Source organism: Notothenia rossii (assembly GCF_949606895.1).
Source record: "Notothenia rossii genome assembly, chromosome: 8".
NCBI lineage: Eukaryota > Metazoa > Chordata > Actinopteri > Perciformes > Nototheniidae > Notothenia > Notothenia rossii.
In genome coordinates this window covers 19,095,995-19,115,854 of record NC_136906.1, presented here as the reverse complement: position 1 = coordinate 19,115,854, position 19,860 = coordinate 19,095,995, and the positions used below count along the sequence as shown (strand labels likewise).

The 19,860-nt window shown below is 43.6% G+C and overlaps 2 protein-coding genes across 2 annotated transcripts in view; one reads left to right on the top strand and one right to left on the bottom strand.

Moving 5' to 3' along the window:
• Positions 1-15,906, top strand: part of notch3 (notch receptor 3) — a 27,877-nt gene extending 11,971 nt beyond the window's left edge. Inside the window, exons 4-32 of the mRNA XM_079645792.1 lie at positions 73-408; positions 1,069-1,191; positions 1,289-1,522; positions 1,617-1,772; positions 1,886-2,071; positions 3,107-3,220; positions 4,398-4,511; positions 5,379-5,612; positions 5,879-5,989; positions 6,096-6,288; positions 6,402-6,547; positions 6,743-6,976; positions 7,099-7,251; positions 7,363-7,591; positions 7,678-7,879; positions 7,991-8,147; positions 8,225-8,409; positions 8,525-8,657; positions 8,768-9,138; positions 9,257-9,783; positions 9,878-10,201; positions 10,293-10,444; positions 10,532-10,760; positions 10,906-10,996; positions 11,138-11,306; positions 11,390-11,694; positions 11,808-11,955; positions 12,069-12,166; positions 12,278-15,906. Coding sequence (XP_079501918.1) covers positions 73-408; positions 1,069-1,191; positions 1,289-1,522; positions 1,617-1,772; positions 1,886-2,071; positions 3,107-3,220; positions 4,398-4,511; positions 5,379-5,612; positions 5,879-5,989; positions 6,096-6,288; positions 6,402-6,547; positions 6,743-6,976; positions 7,099-7,251; positions 7,363-7,591; positions 7,678-7,879; positions 7,991-8,147; positions 8,225-8,409; positions 8,525-8,657; positions 8,768-9,138; positions 9,257-9,783; positions 9,878-10,201; positions 10,293-10,444; positions 10,532-10,760; positions 10,906-10,996; positions 11,138-11,306; positions 11,390-11,694; positions 11,808-11,955; positions 12,069-12,166; positions 12,278-13,753 — 7,130 coding nt within the window. The 3' untranslated portion in view covers positions 13,754-15,906. The remainder of the gene's footprint in view (positions 1-72; positions 409-1,068; positions 1,192-1,288; positions 1,523-1,616; positions 1,773-1,885; positions 2,072-3,106; positions 3,221-4,397; positions 4,512-5,378; positions 5,613-5,878; positions 5,990-6,095; positions 6,289-6,401; positions 6,548-6,742; positions 6,977-7,098; positions 7,252-7,362; positions 7,592-7,677; positions 7,880-7,990; positions 8,148-8,224; positions 8,410-8,524; positions 8,658-8,767; positions 9,139-9,256; positions 9,784-9,877; positions 10,202-10,292; positions 10,445-10,531; positions 10,761-10,905; positions 10,997-11,137; positions 11,307-11,389; positions 11,695-11,807; positions 11,956-12,068; positions 12,167-12,277) is intronic.
• On the bottom strand, positions 14,838-19,860 carry LOC307016615 (retinol dehydrogenase 8). Its single transcript, XM_079645793.1, has 7 exons — positions 19,700-19,860; positions 18,093-18,202; positions 17,836-17,997; positions 17,574-17,753; positions 17,396-17,489; positions 17,074-17,257; positions 14,838-16,949 (listed from the first exon to the last, which is right to left on the bottom strand). Exons 2-7 carry the CDS (start codon positions 18,187-18,189, stop codon positions 16,740-16,742), a joined length of 927 nt encoding a protein of 308 aa, XP_079501919.1. The 5' UTR covers positions 18,190-18,202; positions 19,700-19,860; the 3' UTR covers positions 14,838-16,739.

Here is a 19,860-nt window from a genome sequence, read left to right as displayed (position 1 = left end):
GAAAGTTCAGATTTCAGAAGGGTGATTAAAAGTTTCTATTTTTACTAATAACATTCATTTTCCAATCTCCAGGCAAAGACTGCTCCCTCATTGACGCATGTGCCACAAGTCCCTGTGCCAATGGAGCCCGTTGTGCCCATTGGAATAACCACTACAACTGTTCCTGCCCACCTGGCTTCCAGGGAAAGAACTGCCGCAGTGACATTGACGAGTGCCGCAAGCCTGGCATGTGCCTCAATGGTGGCCTCTGCATGAACACCCATGGGTCCTTCCGCTGCCAGTGCCAACCTGGATACAGTGGGCGCACATGTGAGGTGTCCGTCCTTCCCTGTGCCCCTTCTCAGTGCATGAACGGGGGCACCTGTCGACAGACCAGCGACCATTCCTACGAGTGTGCTTGCCTACCAGGTACCAGCAGTATAGAACACACACACACACACACACACAAAATCATCAACTGTTAGGGTTTTCCCAGGCCCTCTGCACAGTGCTACAGGCATACATATATTCCCAGGCTGATGACGTAGCTTTTAGTGTTGTTGCTGGGATTTACTCCTCTCTCCCAGGTCAGCTTTCTTTCTGCTATTAATAGCTACAGATGTGAGATGGGATGGTGGGAGAGTTGAAGAGGCAGCCCGCCGTCACTCTACTCCACTCTGCTCTTTTCACAACAGAAGGAATTTACTTTATGGGCCTTCTGGTTTCCCACTGGGGAGCTGACAGGAAATGTCTCTTGCCAGAGAGGAAGTCATTGAAACTGTGAGAGATTATAAAATAAGCAAACACTGCAGGGAGTGCAGACCCCTGAAGCAGGCAGGAGTCATGGCTGATGCTGGCATCATGTGGGAACCATCATGAGAACATGTAAACAATCAGACACCCCCTGAACCTTTTTATTGCCCACATTGCCCTACACCTCCTCTAGTGTGGGAAATATAACTCAAGGTCATGAGTAGGGATGTTTAGTGTTTGGAACAGGAACCACTGAATGTTTAATAAACTGTCCGCTAGTGTGTGTTACTGTGTCTGTGTATAATAACTCTTTTTTTGTCTCTCCATCTGGCTCAGGGTTCGAGGGACACAACTGTGAGAATAATGTGGATGACTGTCCAGGACACAAGTGTATGAATGGAGGAATATGTGTAGATGGAGTCAACACGTACAATTGTCAGTGCGCACCAGAATGGACAGGTACAGCTCAATTTACATCCTATTTGAAATCAACTTTAAATATGTACATTAATATATAAAGCGATGTTTCATACAAAATCTTATCTAATCACAATAGGGCAATACTGTGCTGAGGATGTCAACGAGTGTCTCATGCAACCAAACGCCTGCCATAATGGGGGTACTTGCTTCAACACCATTGGTAGTCATACATGTGTCTGCGTGAATGGTTGGACTGGAGATGACTGCAGTGAGAACATTGATGACTGCGCCATAGCTGTTTGTTTCTTTGGGGCCACCTGCCATGACCGTGTAGCATCCTTCTTCTGCGAGTGCCCAGTTGGAAAGACAGGTTAGTGGTTTTATCTGTTGGTCTCTGTGTTATTATTGTTCCTGGCTGCTAAATTGTTGATTTAATTTGTTTTCTTTTTTTTATTTCTCCACAGGTTTGCTGTGCCACCTTGACGATGCATGTGTGAGTAACCCCTGCAACGAGGGGGCAGTGTGCGACACCAACCCCCTCAACGGCCGCGCCATTTGTACCTGTCCCGCCGGCTTTGTAGGAGGTGCATGCAACCAGGATATGGATGAGTGTTCGATTGGTAATTTAGATTTTTTTTTCCTTACAATTGTCAGTACTGTGGTTATATTCTCATCACTTTCTTTTTCCCTCTGGCTGTGTATGGTATGCTGATATTAATACGTGTTCCTGCAGGTGCCAACCCATGTGAGCATTTTGGAAAATGTGTAAACACAGAGGGCTCCTTCCAGTGTCAGTGTGGCCGAGGATATGCCGGTCCACGGTGTGAGATTGACATCAATGAATGCCTCTCCATGCCCTGCCAGAATGATGCCACTTGCCTGGACCGCATTGGAGAGTTCACCTGCATCTGCATGCCAGGTATTAAGGCTTGATTGGTTGTAATTTATTACTGTACAATAAAACAATACAGAACATCAATTCAGCATGTTGTCTTCCAGCCTAAACCAATAGCAGAGGAGAACAACTTGCTGAAGCATCATGCAGTTCTTCCATACAGACTGCCAGTGTAGACTGTTATGTAATGAATTCCCATTGACACTGGGGGTATGGAGGCACTGCTGCACTCTCTGTGCAGTATACAGCCAGACAGGGTATTAGTTTGGACTAAGTGATGGTTTGGACCCTCAGTGACAAAAACACAGTGAAACTCTCACGCACAGACCTACATGCATCCTGGGGTTTTGGGAACTATACAAATTAGAGCTGGGATTCGGGTCTATAGGACTGTATGTGAGAGAGGGCGAGCAGTTAGGGGGAGGAGTGTGCTGTGAATACTAATGAGTGGTAGAGTGGTGGGAATAGAGAGGAACAATAGGGCCCCTCTGTGCTCCACTTTGCACCCCTCATACACAGAGAGGGAAAGAGGCCTTTTCCCAGAGCCTATCCCCCTCCCCCTTCATTTCCAGGGACATACCCTTCCTCTTCACCCTCCTCATCATCAGCCAGCCTGGCAAAGCTCATGTGGAGTTGCTGATTATTTCTGATTCCACGCTAGCCTCTCCCACCACTCGGTTCCACACTCTGTTTCACCTCAATGAAGGAACCCTCCAAAGTTTGCTAATGCAGAATGTATAACATGCATCTTGTGAATGGGACATTGACCCAGGGAGGGGTAATGCTCCATGGACAGTAGGTTGTGGTGATTCTAAGTCAGTAGAGTGGGAACACTGGGGATGCTCCAAGAGTCTTTTATTTCATCCTATGGTTCAGCAGAGACCAATGTCAAAAATAGAAATGATTCCCACAGATCCTTTATCAGCTGCACACAGTACAAGCAATTACATTCACAGCACGCCGGCTTGAACTGACATAACGTTACATAAAGATCTAATCATAGTAAATCTGCTTCCACTTCTCAAAAAATGTCAACTCATTGTGATCTTCTTTTCTCAGGTTACATGGGGACGTACTGTGAGGTTGACGTCGACGACTGTGAGAGCAACCCGTGTGTGAATGATGGTATCTGTCGGGACATGGTCAATGGCTTCACATGCACCTGCCAGCCAGGTAAGACTTATCCACCAAAACATTTTTCCCATTTACCTTTGTGTATTTCTAGCCCTGTTCACAACTCTAACTCAGTGACAGCAGCAGTCAGAACAGAGAGCTAAAGTTTAAATGTCCCCAGAACCAGAGAAGGGAGGGTCAGCCTGGCTTCTTTTGCCTGCTGGTGTTTAGAAGCACCACTCGTATGAAAAGGCAGACCCACAAGGCTGCCTATCCTCTCCTCTTGCCTGAACAAAGACACTATTGTGACCCCCGCTCCCCTCCTCTGTGGAATGTGGAAGGGACAGCAGTCTCCCTCGTCTTGCCCTGGCGGTGGTGGGGAACAGCAGTCCTGCTAATGAGATTCTTTTCCAGGTCCTCAATTTACATCTGGGACAGACGTCCCCTCTCCACCCCCCCATCTAGCTATTGAGCCGGTGGAGCTGATGCAGGAAGGGGAGCAGGGGGAGTGGGGGTTCCTAAAAGAGAAAACAATCCCACTGTCTCCTCTGAACCCCCCCTTTTGCAGTCCAAGCACCAACACACAGACCATCCTGACACTGTTAATCAACTGAGCAGTGTGCTACCAATGCACCAATTCACCCCTGTCTGGGCACTGTGCCCACCGATTTCAAGCCTGCTAAGTTTCTCAAGCTTTTCAAGCCTGTAGAATTAACATAACCTTAGTCTTGTTTTTATTATTATTAATATTATTATTATTATTATTTTTATTATTATTGTTAAAGTTACATTTAACTGTTTAAAAAAAATGTACCTTCAACAGAGTCCAGACATTCCTGTGCAGGCAGAAATGTACAACAACAAAAAGTGAGCTTAGACTGCATATGTGACATTTTGCTGCTCAGATATTTTAATACCACCAGATAGCAATACACATTTATTTTAATATTCATTTGTAGGCATTACATTTGTTAGTCCTCCCTCACAAACATTATCAAGGTCACCTGTTTCCCAATGCATTTGCATGTAGTGGTCATATTAGCATTGGTCCAAGTGCACAAATGACATGTCCTTAACCAGTCGCGACGCTCTCAAACCCAACCTAAGCCAGACGTCACTAACCTAGCAAAAGACCTCTGGCCTTCTAAGAAGGGACAGAACTGCCCTCTGACCTGAGCGTGGACCATTCCACTGGACCCTCTTTCTGACCCTTCACCTCTGTGTTTGCATGTCCCAGGGTTTACTGGCACCATGTGTCAGATCGACATCGATGAGTGCGCCAGCACGCCATGCCAGAATGGGGCAAAATGCTACGACAGACCAAATGGGTTCGAGTGCCGCTGTGCTGAAGGTAAGGGCTTCTGTACCTAATATGAGTTGATGGTTGTTAGACAATATCCAATATGTCTTCCCAGGCAGAAGAGCAGATGATCCTTAAACACTTGTTGGGCTGTTTGGTCTTTGTTAAATGTTCAGTGTTTTGAGGGGGTCCGATTTTTCGATGGTTGTCTGCTGGCCAAGCAGACTGACTTGAGGCCCCTTATCCCCCTCTTTCCCTCGTCGGTCTCAGGACCATGGGGTCACTGAGGACCAGCAGCCTTGGTCATCACCCCGACATCTGTTCATCTGTTAAACCCCTGCAAACCACCTTCTGCCACATCTTAACTTTCATTCCTTCACATTCAGTCATATTCATAGATAAAGAGATGCAGTGAAAAAGTTTATCTTCACAAAGGCTGTATGTATGAACTGATTTGGAGTATACATTGATATTTAACATGTTCTTTTGGACCCAAGCCTACAGAGGAGCCTGTTTCATTGTTTCAGTGGCCAGCTGCTTGGTATTCCCTGTGTTTGTGGGCCCCTTCTGTTGAGTGAAGTGGCTCTGTTTGACGTGGGGCAGTCTATTGTTCCCTCCGCCACTGAGAACAAAAGCAGGCCTGGGAGGCCTGTGTAGGGCCCTTCTTTACTGCTTTACCCAACTCAGCACTGCACTACACACACACCACACAAACCAACCCTTGCTTTCCCAACACACAGACACTGTCGACATGGAAACCACAGTAATTAGAACCCCAAACTGTAGACTCTTTTATAAAGAAAAACTGGGAAACAGACCGCGGAAGTTCAATTAAATAACTAATAAATTCAAATAAAAGGCTTTGCTCCGTCAAATGACATAAATGCCTTAACATCAATCTCCATTTGGGCTTTTCAGGTTATGAGGGGACACTCTGTATCAGTAACATCAACAACTGTCAGCCCGACCCATGCCACCATGGTACTTGCATTGATGGTATTGCCAGCTACAGCTGTAACTGTCATGCTGGCTACACAGGCTATCGCTGTGAGAACCAGCTCAATGAGTGCCACAGCAACCCTTGTCAGAATGGGGGCAAGTGTGTGGATCTAGTCAACAAGTACATCTGCCAGTGTCAACATGGGACATCAGGTAAGAGGAGATCACAATAGTCTGACATTGTTAATGCAAACCTTTCAATTATTCATTTAAAAGAAGTAAAAGCTAGCCAACATTTAGAGAAAATTCAGTGCAACTGTAGGTGTACATTATGCTCAAACATCTGCAAACAATAACGCTGTTGAGGGTGATCAATTATATAGAATAGACGTTTCATAATGTCTTATCATTTTGATTGACCTTTTCTGTACTGAAGTGTATTCCTTTCTTAATGGAACTCTAACTTTTTGTCAAAACAGGCACAAACTGTGAAATAAACTTTGATGATTGCTCCAGTAACCCATGTGACTATGGTATTTGCAAAGATGGCATCAACCGATATGACTGTGTTTGCAAACCTGGCTTCACCGGTAAGGCCCAAACAAAATAAAATACAAATTTGAAATGTGAAAACAATCCTCAGTGGAAATGTTAACAAACACACGTCTGATTGATTTCTAACATCTCTCTTGCCAGGTTCCAAGTGTAATATGGAGATAGATGAGTGCTCATCCAGCCCCTGTAGAAATGGGGGGACATGTGTGGATGAAGAGAATGGATTTCACTGCCAGTGTCCAGAGGGCTTTAAGCCTCCATACTGTTACTCCCAGGTGGACGAGTGTGGCAGTAGCCCATGTGTCCATGGCTCATGCAGGGATGACATTAATGGGTATGAACTGTTCTCTAGCTTGTTGCTAATTCTGCAAGTTTCAACTCAGTTCATTGTATCATGCAAAACTTGGAAATTTTGGGGATTATTGACTGTAACCCTATATTTTCTAGGTACCGCTGTGACTGTGAGCCTGGATGGGTCGGGAAGAACTGTGATCTAGACAGGAACGACTGTTTGCCGAGTCCCTGCCAGAATGCTGGCACATGCATCGACCAGCTCAATGGCTTCACCTGCAAGTGTCGCCAAGGCTTCAGAGGTAATACATAAGAAGCAAACTGCCACATATGCATTAATTTAAGAATTTACTAAGTATCTGATTTCTCCAATGTTTTCCAGAGTTTTCCTCCTCTTGAATGACAATTGTCTACCTCCCCCTAGTGGTGTTAAAACATATTGTTAGGCAACATTTTAGGCTGGTTCTAATTTATGTAATGTCTTCTCTGCCCGTCAGGTAACCTATGCCAGATGAACATCAACGAATGTGCTTCCAGTCCCTGTCTGAACAAGGGCACTTGTGTGGACGGTGTAGCAAGCTTCACCTGTCTGTGTGAGCTTCCTTACAATGGACCCACTTGTGCTGAGGTCCTCACCCCTTGCTCCCCTAACCCCTGTGCCAATCATGCCCTCTGCACACACACACCAGATTACTTGGGCTATCAATGCAACTGTCAGACAGGTTGGCAAGGTAAGATAACTGCGTACTTGTTTATTTTAAAATAATCTTTCTTGAATCTTACCGAAAGTCTTGATAAATAAACTCCTATTATCTGGAATTAAACCTTATTGTACCCTTTTTTCATTCTTCAGGTCAATTGTGTAATGTGGATGTAAATGAATGCATCTCCAACCCCTGCAAGAATCGTGGGACCTGCACTAACACACTTGGAGGCTTTGTGTGCTCCTGCAGAGCTGGATTTACTGGGCTGACATGTGAAACAGACGTCAACGACTGTACTCCTAGTAAGTGGCCACATAAACAAAGCGTGCTGAATTGCCTGTTGCCGTAAAAAACTAATACCAAGACTATGAATACTGTTCTTGACCAAAGTCTTCCTCTCTTTATTGCATCAGATCCATGCCTAAGTGGAGGTTCCTGCACAGACTCTGTGAACTCCTTCCACTGTAGCTGCTTGGCAGGTTTCACTGGGCCCCGCTGTGCTTTAGAGATCAATGAATGCCAGAGTTCGCCGTGCAAAAATGGAGGCACATGCACAGACTATGTTAACTCCTACACCTGCACCTGCAGGCCGGGCTTTACTGGCAACCACTGCGAAACCAACATCCCTGATTGCACCGAAAGGTGAGTGTATATTTTACATTGCTTTTAAACCTGTTCACATGTGTATAATTACTGAATATGACAATAAAATGTGTTCATTTCCACAGCTCTTGTTTCAATGGAGGTTCCTGCACAGATAAGATCAACGGCTATTCCTGTAACTGCCGCTCAGGCTTCACTGGCTCCCACTGTCAATATGAGGTCAATGAGTGTGACTCCCAGCCCTGCCTCAATGCAGGCATCTGTCAAGATGCCCTAGAGTCCTTCCGCTGCTCCTGCCCCAAGGGCTATACTGGCTCCCGCTGCCAGGTAAACACTCATTGGTTCTTCTTAAAAATATCTTGTTATGTTCCTTGAGTCTTCATCGCTTCAGGTTTTAAGTAAAGTACATCCTGACAATTTTGTCTTCTGGCTATCCAGACACCTGTCGATTGGTGCAGACGCTCATCTACCTGCCAGAATGGAGGACGCTGTCGCCAAAAGGATGCTTCCTTCACCTGTGAATGTACTAACGGTTGGTCTGGACGTTACTGTGACATCTCCAGGGTCTCTTGTGAGACAGCTGCACGCCAAAGAGGTATGTGGAAAACGAATTACATTTAACGTTTCTGTTGTGTTGTAACAGTGTTTAAAGTCAACATTTCTTCCAATCAGGGCTCCAGACAGATGAGCTGTGCCACCATGGTGGTCACTGTGTCAACACTGGGAATTCCCACTATTGTAAATGCCCCACTGACTACACAGGAAGCTATTGTGAAAGCCAGGTAGACCACTGTGAAGACAAACCCTGCCGCAATGGCGCCACCTGCAGGGGATATGTGGGAGGGTACCAGTGTGACGTAAGTTAAAAGAAAATCTATATTATGTGCGTTTTTGTCAGATTAAGTCAGTATTCACACAGTGCTTCATCACAATTGTTGAAGTAATGTTATTGTCTTCTGTATGCCTTTACAGTGTATGCCAGGATTTACTGGACAGAACTGCGAGATAGAGATCAATGAGTGCCAATCTCATCCTTGCCAGAATGGAGGCACTTGCATTGATCTGGTGGGACATTATATCTGCTCCTGTCCGCCTGGCACACTTGGTATGTTAGCACATATTTAACAGAAACAATATTTCGAGTGGCGCCTTTAAGATATTTTACAACAAATTACTGGAAAATATAATAATATTTAACAATCCTCTTTTTTTAAGGTGTTCTCTGTGAGATAAATGAAGATGACTGTGCTCTACCTCTGAGGCTGCGCAGTGCTCCTCCTAAGTGCCTTAACAATGGCACCTGTGTGGACAGAGTGGGTGGATACCGCTGCAACTGTCCCCCTGGATTTAAAGGAGAAAGATGTGAGGGAGACATAAACGAGTGTCTCTCCAACCCCTGCAGTCCCCCCAACAGTCTTGACTGCATACAATTGCCAAATGACTACCAATGTGTCTGCAAACCTGGATTCACTGGCCGAAAGTGTCAGAACAGTTTCAGTGTGTGTGAGTCTCAACCTTGTCAGAGTGGAGGAGTGTGTTCTGTATCCAGCAGCTCTGCAATGGGATACACCTGCACATGTCAGCTTGTAAGTGTACATTCACATGAAGTATTCAAAAAATGATTTGGAGTTTATACATCACAGCTTTCATTATTTGTGTATTGAAAGCTTACAAACTAATGGCTTACATTTTGGCTATTTTTAGGGTTATGCTGGGCTTAATTGTGAAAGAATCATGTCCTGTCGGGAGCTGCCCTGCTACCATGGTGGTAGCTGTGCACTCACCCAAAGGGGGGTGCGTTGCACCTGCCATCCAGGTTACGGTGGACCCCAGTGCCAGCATCGCAGCAATGAAGGCTGCTCCTCCAAGCCCTGCCAGAATGGAGGGTTGTGCACTGAAGAAACAAGCTTCCCATACTTTCACTGCCAGTGTCCCAGTGGCTGGACAGGAAAACGGTGTGAGCAGGACATCATGCCAAACAAGCCTCAAGTACCCATATGCCCTCTAGCAGACTGTCGTAGCAAAGCCAAAGATGGTGTTTGCGACAAGGAATGTAACACTTTCTTTTGTGACTGGGACGGCGGGGACTGTTCTCTTACATCAAAAAACCCCTGGGCTCAATGTTCACAATGTTGGAGTGTCTTTAACAACAGCCAGTGTGATGAGTCCTGCAACAACGCTGATTGTCTGTATGACAACTTTGACTGCATGAATAAGGAGAAAGTTTGCAAGTAAGTTTACTTTTACTCTTAATTTGATTCCCTCGTTTTTTCTGTACTTATCCGAGAAATCTCAAGCTGATTCTTTTCTTTGTGTCGTCTCCAGTCCAGTGTATGAAGCCTACTGTATAGACCACTACGCTAATGGAGAGTGTGACCCCGGCTGTAACTCAGTGGAGTGTGGCTGGGATGGTTTGGACTGTGCAAAGAAGGTTCCAGAAGTCCTTGCTGACGGTGTCTTGATTTTGGTAGTCCTACTTCCCCCCGAGGAGCTTCAACGCACCAGCACAGCTTTCCTGCAGAAATTAAGTGCTATCCTACACACCTCACTGCGATTCCAGCTGGACGGGAATGGAGATGCCAAGATCCACCCATACACTCGCGGGGCACGCCTCAAGCGGGAGCTGCAGCCTAAACAGGAGGTCATCGGGTCAGTCAGACATACAGTAAACATAAAATATTAGGTTTTTCTTATACATTGAACATTACACTAAATACCTGCCTGTCTGCTATTTTTGTAGATCCATAGTGTACTTGGAAATAGACAACCGTCTGTGCGCCGCTCAGAGCTCTGAGGGCTGTTTCCCGTCAGCTGAAAGAGCTGCAGACTACCTGGGAGCTCTGTCAGCTGTAGAAATGCTTCGTTTCCCATACCCAATCAAAGAAGCCGTTGGTGAGTAGGGATACTTAAAGGCCACAATTTAAACTTGTAAGACAAAGAAAGTACAGGCGTGCTAACTAGTTTCTCTTGTCATGACAGGTGTTGAAAGGGATCCCCCTCCTGACCCAATACCTCAATGGGCCAAGCTGATGTTGGTTGGGTTAGCTTCCCTTTTCCTTATGGTCATCCTGGTGCTAGGAATGTTGATTGCTCGTAGAAAGAGAGAACACAGTACCCTTTGGTTCCCTGAGGGCTTCTTCTTAAAGAAGGAACCCAGCAGCAACAAAAACCGCAGGGAACCTGTGGGTCAGGATGCTCTTGGAATGAAGTAAGTTATTTGTTTGCAATTATGTGGTATTATAAGGTCTGAATTTCATAAGCAATTTAAGTGGGAATTCTGTAAGGGGTTTACTTTGAAATTGTATTGGTTTTCTTTGTGTCTTACTTTGTTTACCATATTTGTCCTTTAACAGACACATGGCAAAAACTGCGGAAGAATCTCTCCTTGGTGATCACAGTGACCAGTGGATGGACACAGACTGTCCAGAGGCAAAAAGGCTTAAGGTCAGTTACACATTGTCTTAAAAATGGCAATTTACTTAGACGCAAGCACACACATGTACATACAATTTATCACAGGGTGTCAGCTTGTGTTGAAGCTTGAATTAAATATTGAAATTAAATTCTCTCCTTCTGTGAGTTCAGGTTGAGGAGCCAAGTATGCTCTCAGACAGTGAAGATGCAGTGGACTGCAGGCAGTGGACACAGCATCACCTCGCAGCTGCAGATATTCGTGTGCCTCCCACTATGGCCCTCACCCCACCCCAAGGAGAATTTGAAAGTGACTGCATGGATGTTAATGTCCGAGGCCCAGGTTGGTAACTTTAAGATGAATTATCTGTTATTTTGAACTCTTGAACAGATACAATCTAAACCACTGTTTTCATCTCATACCAGATGGTTTTACACCTCTGATGCTGGCATCATTCTGTGGAGGCGGCTTAGAGCCTGAGGTGACAGAGGAGGAGGAGAGTGAGGAGTGTTCTGCCAACATCATCTCTGACCTAATCTACCAGGGAGCTTCCCTAGCTGCCCAAACCGACCGAACTGGGGAGACAGCACTCCACCTGGCTGCTCGCTACGCCCGTGCTGATGCTGCTAAGAGGCTGCTGGATGCTGGTGCAGATGCTAATGCTCAGGATAACACCGGTCGCTCACCTCTACATGCTGCAGTGGCCGCAGATGCACAGGGGGTCTTCCAGGTAAACAACATGCACTTTTTATTGGCGGTGTTAGAAATGCCTATAGCAAATGTAAGCACATGTATTGCGTAAATCATAATATTTAACCCTCCAAAAAAACGTCATCCTCCTAGATTCTGATCCGAAATCGGGCTACAGATCTTGACTCCCGTATGTACGATGGCTCCACTGCGCTGATCCTGGCAGCACGACTGGCAGTAGAGGGCATGGTAGAAGAACTCATCACTTGTCATGCTGATGTCAATGCAGTAGATGAATTGGGTAAGTTTGTAACTCTTCTCTGAAGTGGGTGTCTTGATGCTGTTGTTTCTGTTTTGTAATAATATTAACTGAAAGCATGGATGTTTAATCTCAATGTTTGTTTTATGTTTTAGGTAAATCCGCCTTGCACTGGGCTGCAGCCGTTAACAATGTGGAGGCGACTGTTGCCCTGCTGAAGAACAGTGCAAACAAGGACATGCAGGATCTCAAGGTATGACATCCATGTTTAATGTTAACCACACTTTTGGATCAGCAAGGCTTCAAATAAAATCTGTTTGTATCTAACAACCTCTTTGTTTTGTTGCCTTGTTTTTCTTTGTAGGAGGAGACCCCACTGTTCCTTGCAGCTCGTGAGGGCAGCTGTGAGGCTGTGAAGGTTCTGCTGGCTCACTTTGCAAACAGAGAGATCACAGACCATATGGACAGGTTGCCACGGGACATTGCTCAGGAGCGTATGCACCACGATATTGTGCAGCTTCTTGATGAGTACAACACAGTAAGAAGCCCCCAGGGCCATGGAGGGATTGGACACCACCTCTCTGGGGTACACTCTCTGTCTCCTCTCATGTGCCCTCCGGGCGCCTACATGCCTAGTCTGAAGAACACCCCACAGGGCAAGAAGAACCGCAGGCCTTGTGCTAAGGGTTCTAGCCTGGGAGGCCAACATGCTGCCAGCCTGAAGGAGTCAGTCAAGGCCCGTAATAAGAAGCTGACCTTGGACATGCAGAGTGCCTTACTGGAGAGCTCTGTTACCCTTTCCCCGGTCGATTCACTGGACTCACCCCACGGGGGGGCTAGCAATGCTGGCTACATGACCAACCCCACTTCCCCTGTGGCAATGCAGTCACCAGGGCTCTACCACACATCTATGTCTGTCCCAAACACCCCCATGATACATAGTAGCATGTTGGATGGTAGTGGCCCCTTTGCAGTGTCTCTAGCCCAACTCAATGACCTAGGATCTGGAGGAATGTCCTTGCAGGGACGTGTCTCCATGGCTTCAGATGTCAACCATGGCTATGTGATGAGTTCAGGCCAGATGGGGCTCAACATGGGCTTGGTCAGTCCTGTGAGTGTGCCCTTTGACTGGCACAGCCGGATGTCTTCCTCTCAGTGTGGTCAGCAGGTTTTGAATCTTGTGCAGAGTGGCCAGGCAGGCATGCACCCCCAGAGCCCAGCCATGCAGCAGCAGACCATGCTGATGCACCAGCAGCTCTACCGTAACGCCATGCTGCAGCCCACACCTGTTACTTCAACACCCACCATCAGCCCAGTCAAGCTGCCCTCCATTGCTGAGCAGCAGCAGCAGCAGCAACAGCAGCAGCAGCAGCTTCTCAACCACACCATCGCCAACCAGCAGAACATGGCCCGCATTGGCACCTCTTCCCCACCGACTCCTCAGACCTCCCAGCCGCCACCATCCTTCTTCCAGCAGCAGCAGATGCCCCAGCTTCCAGCTCAGCCCCCCCAGGCAGCCCCCCCAGCAGCCCAGCCCTCTCAGGCTCTGCCCTCCCAGCATAGTGGCAGCACTGCAGGAACGGAGGATTACCCTACACCTCCCTCTCAGCATAGCTATTCATCTGCACTAGATGCCACGCCCAAGCATTACCTCCATTTGCCCAGTGAGCACCCCTACCTGACCCCCTCCCCAGAGTCTCCAGAGCCCTGGTCCAGCCCCTCTCCTCACTGCGTCTCTGATTGGTCAGATTCTACACCAAGCCCAGCAGTAGCTGGCCCTGCCCAGACCCAAATTTCTCAAATCCCAGAGGCAAATGGCAAGATGCAGGTGTTTGCGTAAAGATCTCATGGCCCCTGCTTGAAAAGGGACCTGAGGTAAAATAATGTGTGGACTGGCTCTCGGGCCTGTCTGTTTATATGTGTCGGCCTGTTTCCAAGATTTTCATTGGATCTGGATTGACTATGCTTATCACAAGGAGCGTCTGCTAGTGATTTTTGCAGAGAAAAAAGTAAAGGGAAATGTGTGTTGTCTGAAAAAACAGCAGACAATTTAATGAAGTAATTCTGTCACAGATGGACTTGTTTTTTATTATAAAAAAGTATATGAAGAAAACCAAGTCTTTCATTTCAAAGGCTTAGGTGTGCTCTCCTGGAAACTAACAAACGTTTAAAAAGTAGATATGAGAAAAAAGTAAAATGTTGAAGGGAATTCATTTATTTTTATTTATTGTTTTTATCTCTGAATTACTTTTTTTTTTAAAGTGTATTTCTGTTCTAGCTTTTCAAATAATGTACCCTCCCCCCCTATTTTATACTGAATGCCTACATTTCTATTTAGCCAACGTGGCAAGTGATGGTAAAGGAATATAATTCATGTTTCAGACAAGTTAACAGACAGAAAGAGGAACTTTCACCTCTAGTGACTGATATTTATTTAGGCCAACGACACCTGGTAAAGATGAGAAACTGGTTCTTGCAGATATATATTAAAAGTTTCTCAGCAGTAGTGATATATTCTGATTTGATTTAATTGTGGATATTGATTTCTTTCCATGAGTATTATGAATAAGAATGTAGATGAGTGTCTTTGAAGCACTTCAAGTGACCAGCCTCAAAGGGCGAGTGTGGGTCAAATACAACATATAACTGCAATGGATATTTATAATATATGGGTGGCATTTAATACATGGTAATTGTTGCTATGAACTTTCAAAAGTAATTGTAAGAGTACAGGTGTAGGTGTAATCTGTTGTTTCCCACTGCTTCTATGGGACTCTTACCTCCAATGTTACTGTCACCTGTATTGCTTTGCCTTTAAAATCAGCCTCTCACTGCCCTTTAGTTTGTGTTCTTTTTTTTGTTTGTTACGGTCGATTTATACTCTGTTTGTTTGTGAAAACCATGGATACCTTTTCTCAATATCACTTCGGATGTACTAAGCTATGCTTATCAGCTGCTATTTTATATCACTCTTCCCTGCAAGCATTCCTCCATTCTGCCTGTCTTGTTAAGTGTGTACGATGTGCCTTTCAGCAGCATCATCCAGCACAGTAGAAACAGACGACTGACAGGCAGAAGTCCACCTAGTGTCCTTTAGTGGACTAAATGGAAACATTCCTGGATTATCTGCAGCAGTGTAGGTCTTGTTGAAACTCTTGCCTGGTCTCTGGTAGTGTCCGTGGTGGAGTAGTGGTCAGTGTGAGGGTGTAACTGCTGGGCTGCGACTGCTGATGCCCTGTCACTCCTCAGGGAGGTGTTTTATGGCATGCAATGGAACGGTTCCCTTGCATCTACAGTAGCTCCCAGTCCAGGGGCAGCGGAGATGCATCTTAAGATGATTGTTAGAAGAGACTGAAGGAAAGAACACTACTATGTAGTGCTGCCCCCTTAAACCTTTTATACAAATCTGAGATGACACTCCCAGTCATCCAGCTGACACCTTGTATTATGTCTGACCGACGCTTTAACCCCACATGACCTGAGATTTATGGATAAAGGTAATCCTCTCCCTAACGTAGTATGGACATTTCAACATAAAGTCAATTGATAATTGTAGCATTTTGAAAAGTAACCATTGCATTTTCATCTTAGGATGTCATAAACAGAAATTAGCAGGCCATCATTCCTAGCTACTACCGTTGATGTGGCCTAACACTGCCCCTAGTTGTGTCATAGAGTTTATCTTTCATTCATTGTTTTATCCTGTTCACCATAGCCTCAGTTACTGTTTTATCAGACCTGGGAAACATGTTGTTGTCCCTATGAACAGTTCACATTTTACTAACAAGAAACTGTTTTGTTTGTTTTTTATTTTTATATATAACTGGTCTTTCAATTTCTCTACCAGGTCGCACTAAGTGTTTTGTACATTTCAACCTCCCAACTTCTGTTTGTAAATATGTTTTTTTCTGGGTAGTTCTTATGTTTCTGAAAGGATTGTTATGTACTAAAAAGGACAAAAATAAAATGTACTTCATTTAGCATTATTTGAAACTGAGGCTGTGACTGATATTTTATTGTCTTGTGTTATTAGTCATAGATATTTTATTATCATTATTAATTTCTATACTTGTTTAAAAAGGTAGTTTGAAATACTAAAAGCTAAAAGCTTCCCACGGTGTTCTTTCTACAGTCAAAAGTTGTAAAGTTACTTACAATAAAACTATAGGGAACTACATTTTTTGTGTTCTGGTTTTCAGTGATCAGTTGATCATTAATTCAGGTCATCATTATAATAGTTATGTAAATAAAACTCAAAATGCAGTTAGATGATTAATTATTTAATATTTTTATAGTCTGAAATGTAACATTCTCTGTCCAACACAAAAGCCGCACAATAAATGCTGTATTTGGGACTGATGTTAATACACAATGTTTGAAATCCAATTTGAGGCATTTGAGTGCATTATATTCACAAAAAATGTTAGAATTAATATTTCCGTGATTTGAAACTCCATCGCAAGCTACTGTCTAATATATTGCCACAAAGATGAATGTACACCTATCTGATCTCCAGACAATAGATTACGCCAAATCGTATTTTTTCGAATAATTTGTACACCAAGATTTGTATTCATTTTTTCATAATGATATGATTTTCTCAAGTTTACCTGTAAAAGCCAATAGAAACATTTAAAACAAAACAAATTACATAAAAACAATAAAGGAGGTAAATTAGTTATTGTACATATTTATCATATAAACTTCTTATTAATACATATCATTATCCTACAGTTAAAAGTTATATTTAAAAATCTGTGACAAGTTGTATTATTATAACTGTCTCCTTAGGAATAACTTTTATAACCAACCTGGCCATCAAATCTTTATTTCTTCCCTCCTATTCTCTTCAGTAAGTGCAGCATCGCTAGAGTAGCATTGAACACTTTGTCATGTTTAAAGGTCATCTTATAGAAGGAATCCAGAGGCAGACGTCCAGTAGGATCAGCGTGCTTCAGTGCAGTCATGGGCATGTACAGGCGGTTTGTCTGGTGGCGCAGAGGGGGTTCCTTGTCTGTGATCACTTTAACGGTTTGCTAAAAAAAAGAGACACATATTTTAACACTGGAAGGTACTTCCTCATTATGCATGTGGACTGGCAAAACCACTCATTCTTAATGACTTCTAATCTGAAATAGAAAAATAAAAGTCATCACTTGCCTCAGCTACTTCCTCTGGTGTCTGGCCTAATGAGGCAAAAATCTTTTTAGAGTACGGCAGGTAAATTTCACGAAAGATTTTGGCGGTCTCCTTATCCGTCCCTGAAAGATCCATACTCTCAGCGTCTTCATACACCTTTCTTTCAAACTCTGTAACAACAGGGCCAGGTTCCACTAGAGTCGTCCTTGTGACAGAGATGTAAATAAAAAAGTTACATTACAATCAATGAGTCATATTGTGATGTTACTTAAGTTTTAGTTGTGGGGTGGCTGCATTATGTTGTTAAAGCTGATACAGTTTTCAAGACTTGTAATGCAATCACTTGATGTTAAACTTCAACGCTTGCACTGCCAGACTTTCGCAAAATCCTTCCACAGCAAATTTGGAGGCTGAATAAACGTCATTGAAAAGAAGTCCTGTGTAGAAACATAAGGACACAAGTTAACAAGCTCCTAATTCTTTTAGCTTCTGTGCAATTTCAGGGACACAAACAAACGCACCCTGTGTTCCCATGACGCTGCTCATCACGACAATATGGCCGCTCTGCCTCCGCTTCATGTCAGGTAAGACCTCTTTCACCAGACGTGCCAGGCCAAAGAAGTTTGTGTCAAAGAGCTCCTTCATGGCATCAATGCTTTGGCACTCCAGAGGTCCAATCATACCAAGACCAGCATTGTTCACTATAACAGCAGAGTGTTTAACGTCATACTTTGGAGAGATTAAAAAACGTGTCTATGAGAATGTGAATTAAAGGAGACAGACCAAGAACATCCACCCGTCTGTCCGGCAGGCTGTTGACACACTCTCTGATGGAGGATTCAGAACAGGCATCTAACTGTTTGATTTCCAAGGTTTTGTTTAAGGAGTCACCTGCCGCTTTCTCCAAGGGTCCTCGTTTCCCAAGATCCCTCATTGTGGCAACCACTGTCACAGATAAAAAATGAAAACACTTGCTGTAAGTAGCTATTGTTCATTCTATCGTCTACTTTTTTTCTTGTTAATGAGAGTGAAAGGCTGACCTTTAAACCGTCTGAGCTCATCTTTGGCCAGCCGTGCAGCCACAGCCAAGCCAATGCCTGAGGAGCAGCCAGTCACCAGCACCCTCCTGGTTCCCATGGCTCTATGACCTCTGAAAGAGAATCCCATCACCATCATCATCATCATCATCATCATCCTCATCGTGTACAATCTGGACAATAACATTTTATTTTTTTATTACAATTCCAACATGCCAAGTCAAGTCATTTACTTAATTATTATCATTTTTTTTATCCGATACAAATACACATAGCATCGTAGGGTCAAATTGCACTAAATGCAGCAGCTTTATGTTACTATGATATAATGACAATTATGTACTGTACGTGGAACAATTAGTGTCTCGTTTTTTTGTTTATCATCTTCATTTTCAATGTATGATCAGTGAAAACTGGTCCCAAAATAGGTGGTCTTTGTTTTTTTCCTCTGTGATGTGTTATCAAATCTATATGTTTTAAATTGATGTTTTTGATTTGGCCATTTACCTCACATAAAAAGGAAAACTGAACGACCACAAAGTACAGTTTTCTAGTACATCTTGTAAAATATATGTAGCTATTTCGGCCCTGAGAGGGAATCACTTGATGTGAAATGCTAACCTTCCACTGTATGGTACCACTAGGGCTACTTTGGTATGTGTTCAGAGATTATATTAACTCTAATCTGATTTACGTATACTGGAATTTTTAGCCGCTACAACGGCAAGCTTAGTGATTCATCCACTGTGGCCTTTCATTCACGCTTGAACCCTTTAACAGCAAAAATCACTGAGTGTGAAGAGTCATGAGATTCACAACACGATAACTAAATATAAAACCTAATAAGTGATGAATGTAATGAATGTTGGAATTTCTCATCTTTAGGTTGTATAAATGTTCAAGTTTATGGGTAGGAAGTTCCAGGTCTATAGGCATTCACGCTGAATTTGTTAGTTTAAGTCTAATAAAATACATTCTAGCTAAGGAACCAAAACCTTTGCATAGCTAATGTGAAACAATATTTAGTGCTATGTCTTTTTATGTGTCCAGTAATGCCAATTGTATAGTAATTCATTAAAAAGTCATTGAAAATTTTTCTATTATAGTATAGGCGTATGCCATTACAATTTCATAGTAAGTGGATCAAAATAGTATAACATATTATTTGTAAAAGGCGTAATAGTCTTAAGCATGTCATAAAATCTCATTCAAAAGTCATTAAGGGTTTTATTTTATTTTTTAAAGTCGTAAGAATGCCAAAGTATGGAATTACATATATTTCACTTAAATGTCATATAATAATTAATAATTATATTTAAAAAATCATAGTAAGTCATAAAAGGTAAAAGTATAGGATCTCTTTAAAAAAAAAGTCAGATTATAGTATGTCATAAAGAGAAGTTGTGATATAAAATGGCATAAAAAAAGCCAAAAAAGCCATGATAGTAAATTCTCACCAACAGTAGATTTAAAGTAACAACACAGATGATACAATATACAATAAGGTTGTGATGGGAATATAATGTACTTCAGACAATGTCAACAGAAAGAGTTAAATTCATCAAAGTTCAGAGGCCTGTGGTTCTGCTTTGGTGTTGAAGTCTACCAACCTGTAGAGCGAGCAGCGTCCTCCACAGCAGCAGAAATGGGAAATAAAGACTGTAGGCTACAAAACTAGCTGGTCGATAAATAATGTTGATGCAGAATTAAGGGAGGAGGAACCCGAGCAAGTCACAGCGGGACAGGAGGCTACATAAACCCAGCGATTAGG

Excerpts from the sequence above, each read along its gene's own strand:
- LOC307016615 (XM_079645793.1), bottom strand. The coding sequence starts at position 18,189 with ATGGGAACCAGGAGGGTGCTGGTGACTGGCTGCTCCTCAGGCATTGGC. Across the intron at positions 17,998-18,092 it reads TGAGCTCAGACGGTTTAAAG|TGGTTGCCACAATGAGGGAT; the intron begins GTCAGCCTTTCA and ends TATCTGTGACAG. Across the intron at positions 16,950-17,073 it reads CACCAGAGGAAGTAGCTGAG|CAAACCGTTAAAGTGATCAC; the intron begins GCAAGTGATGAC and ends TCTTTTTTTTAG.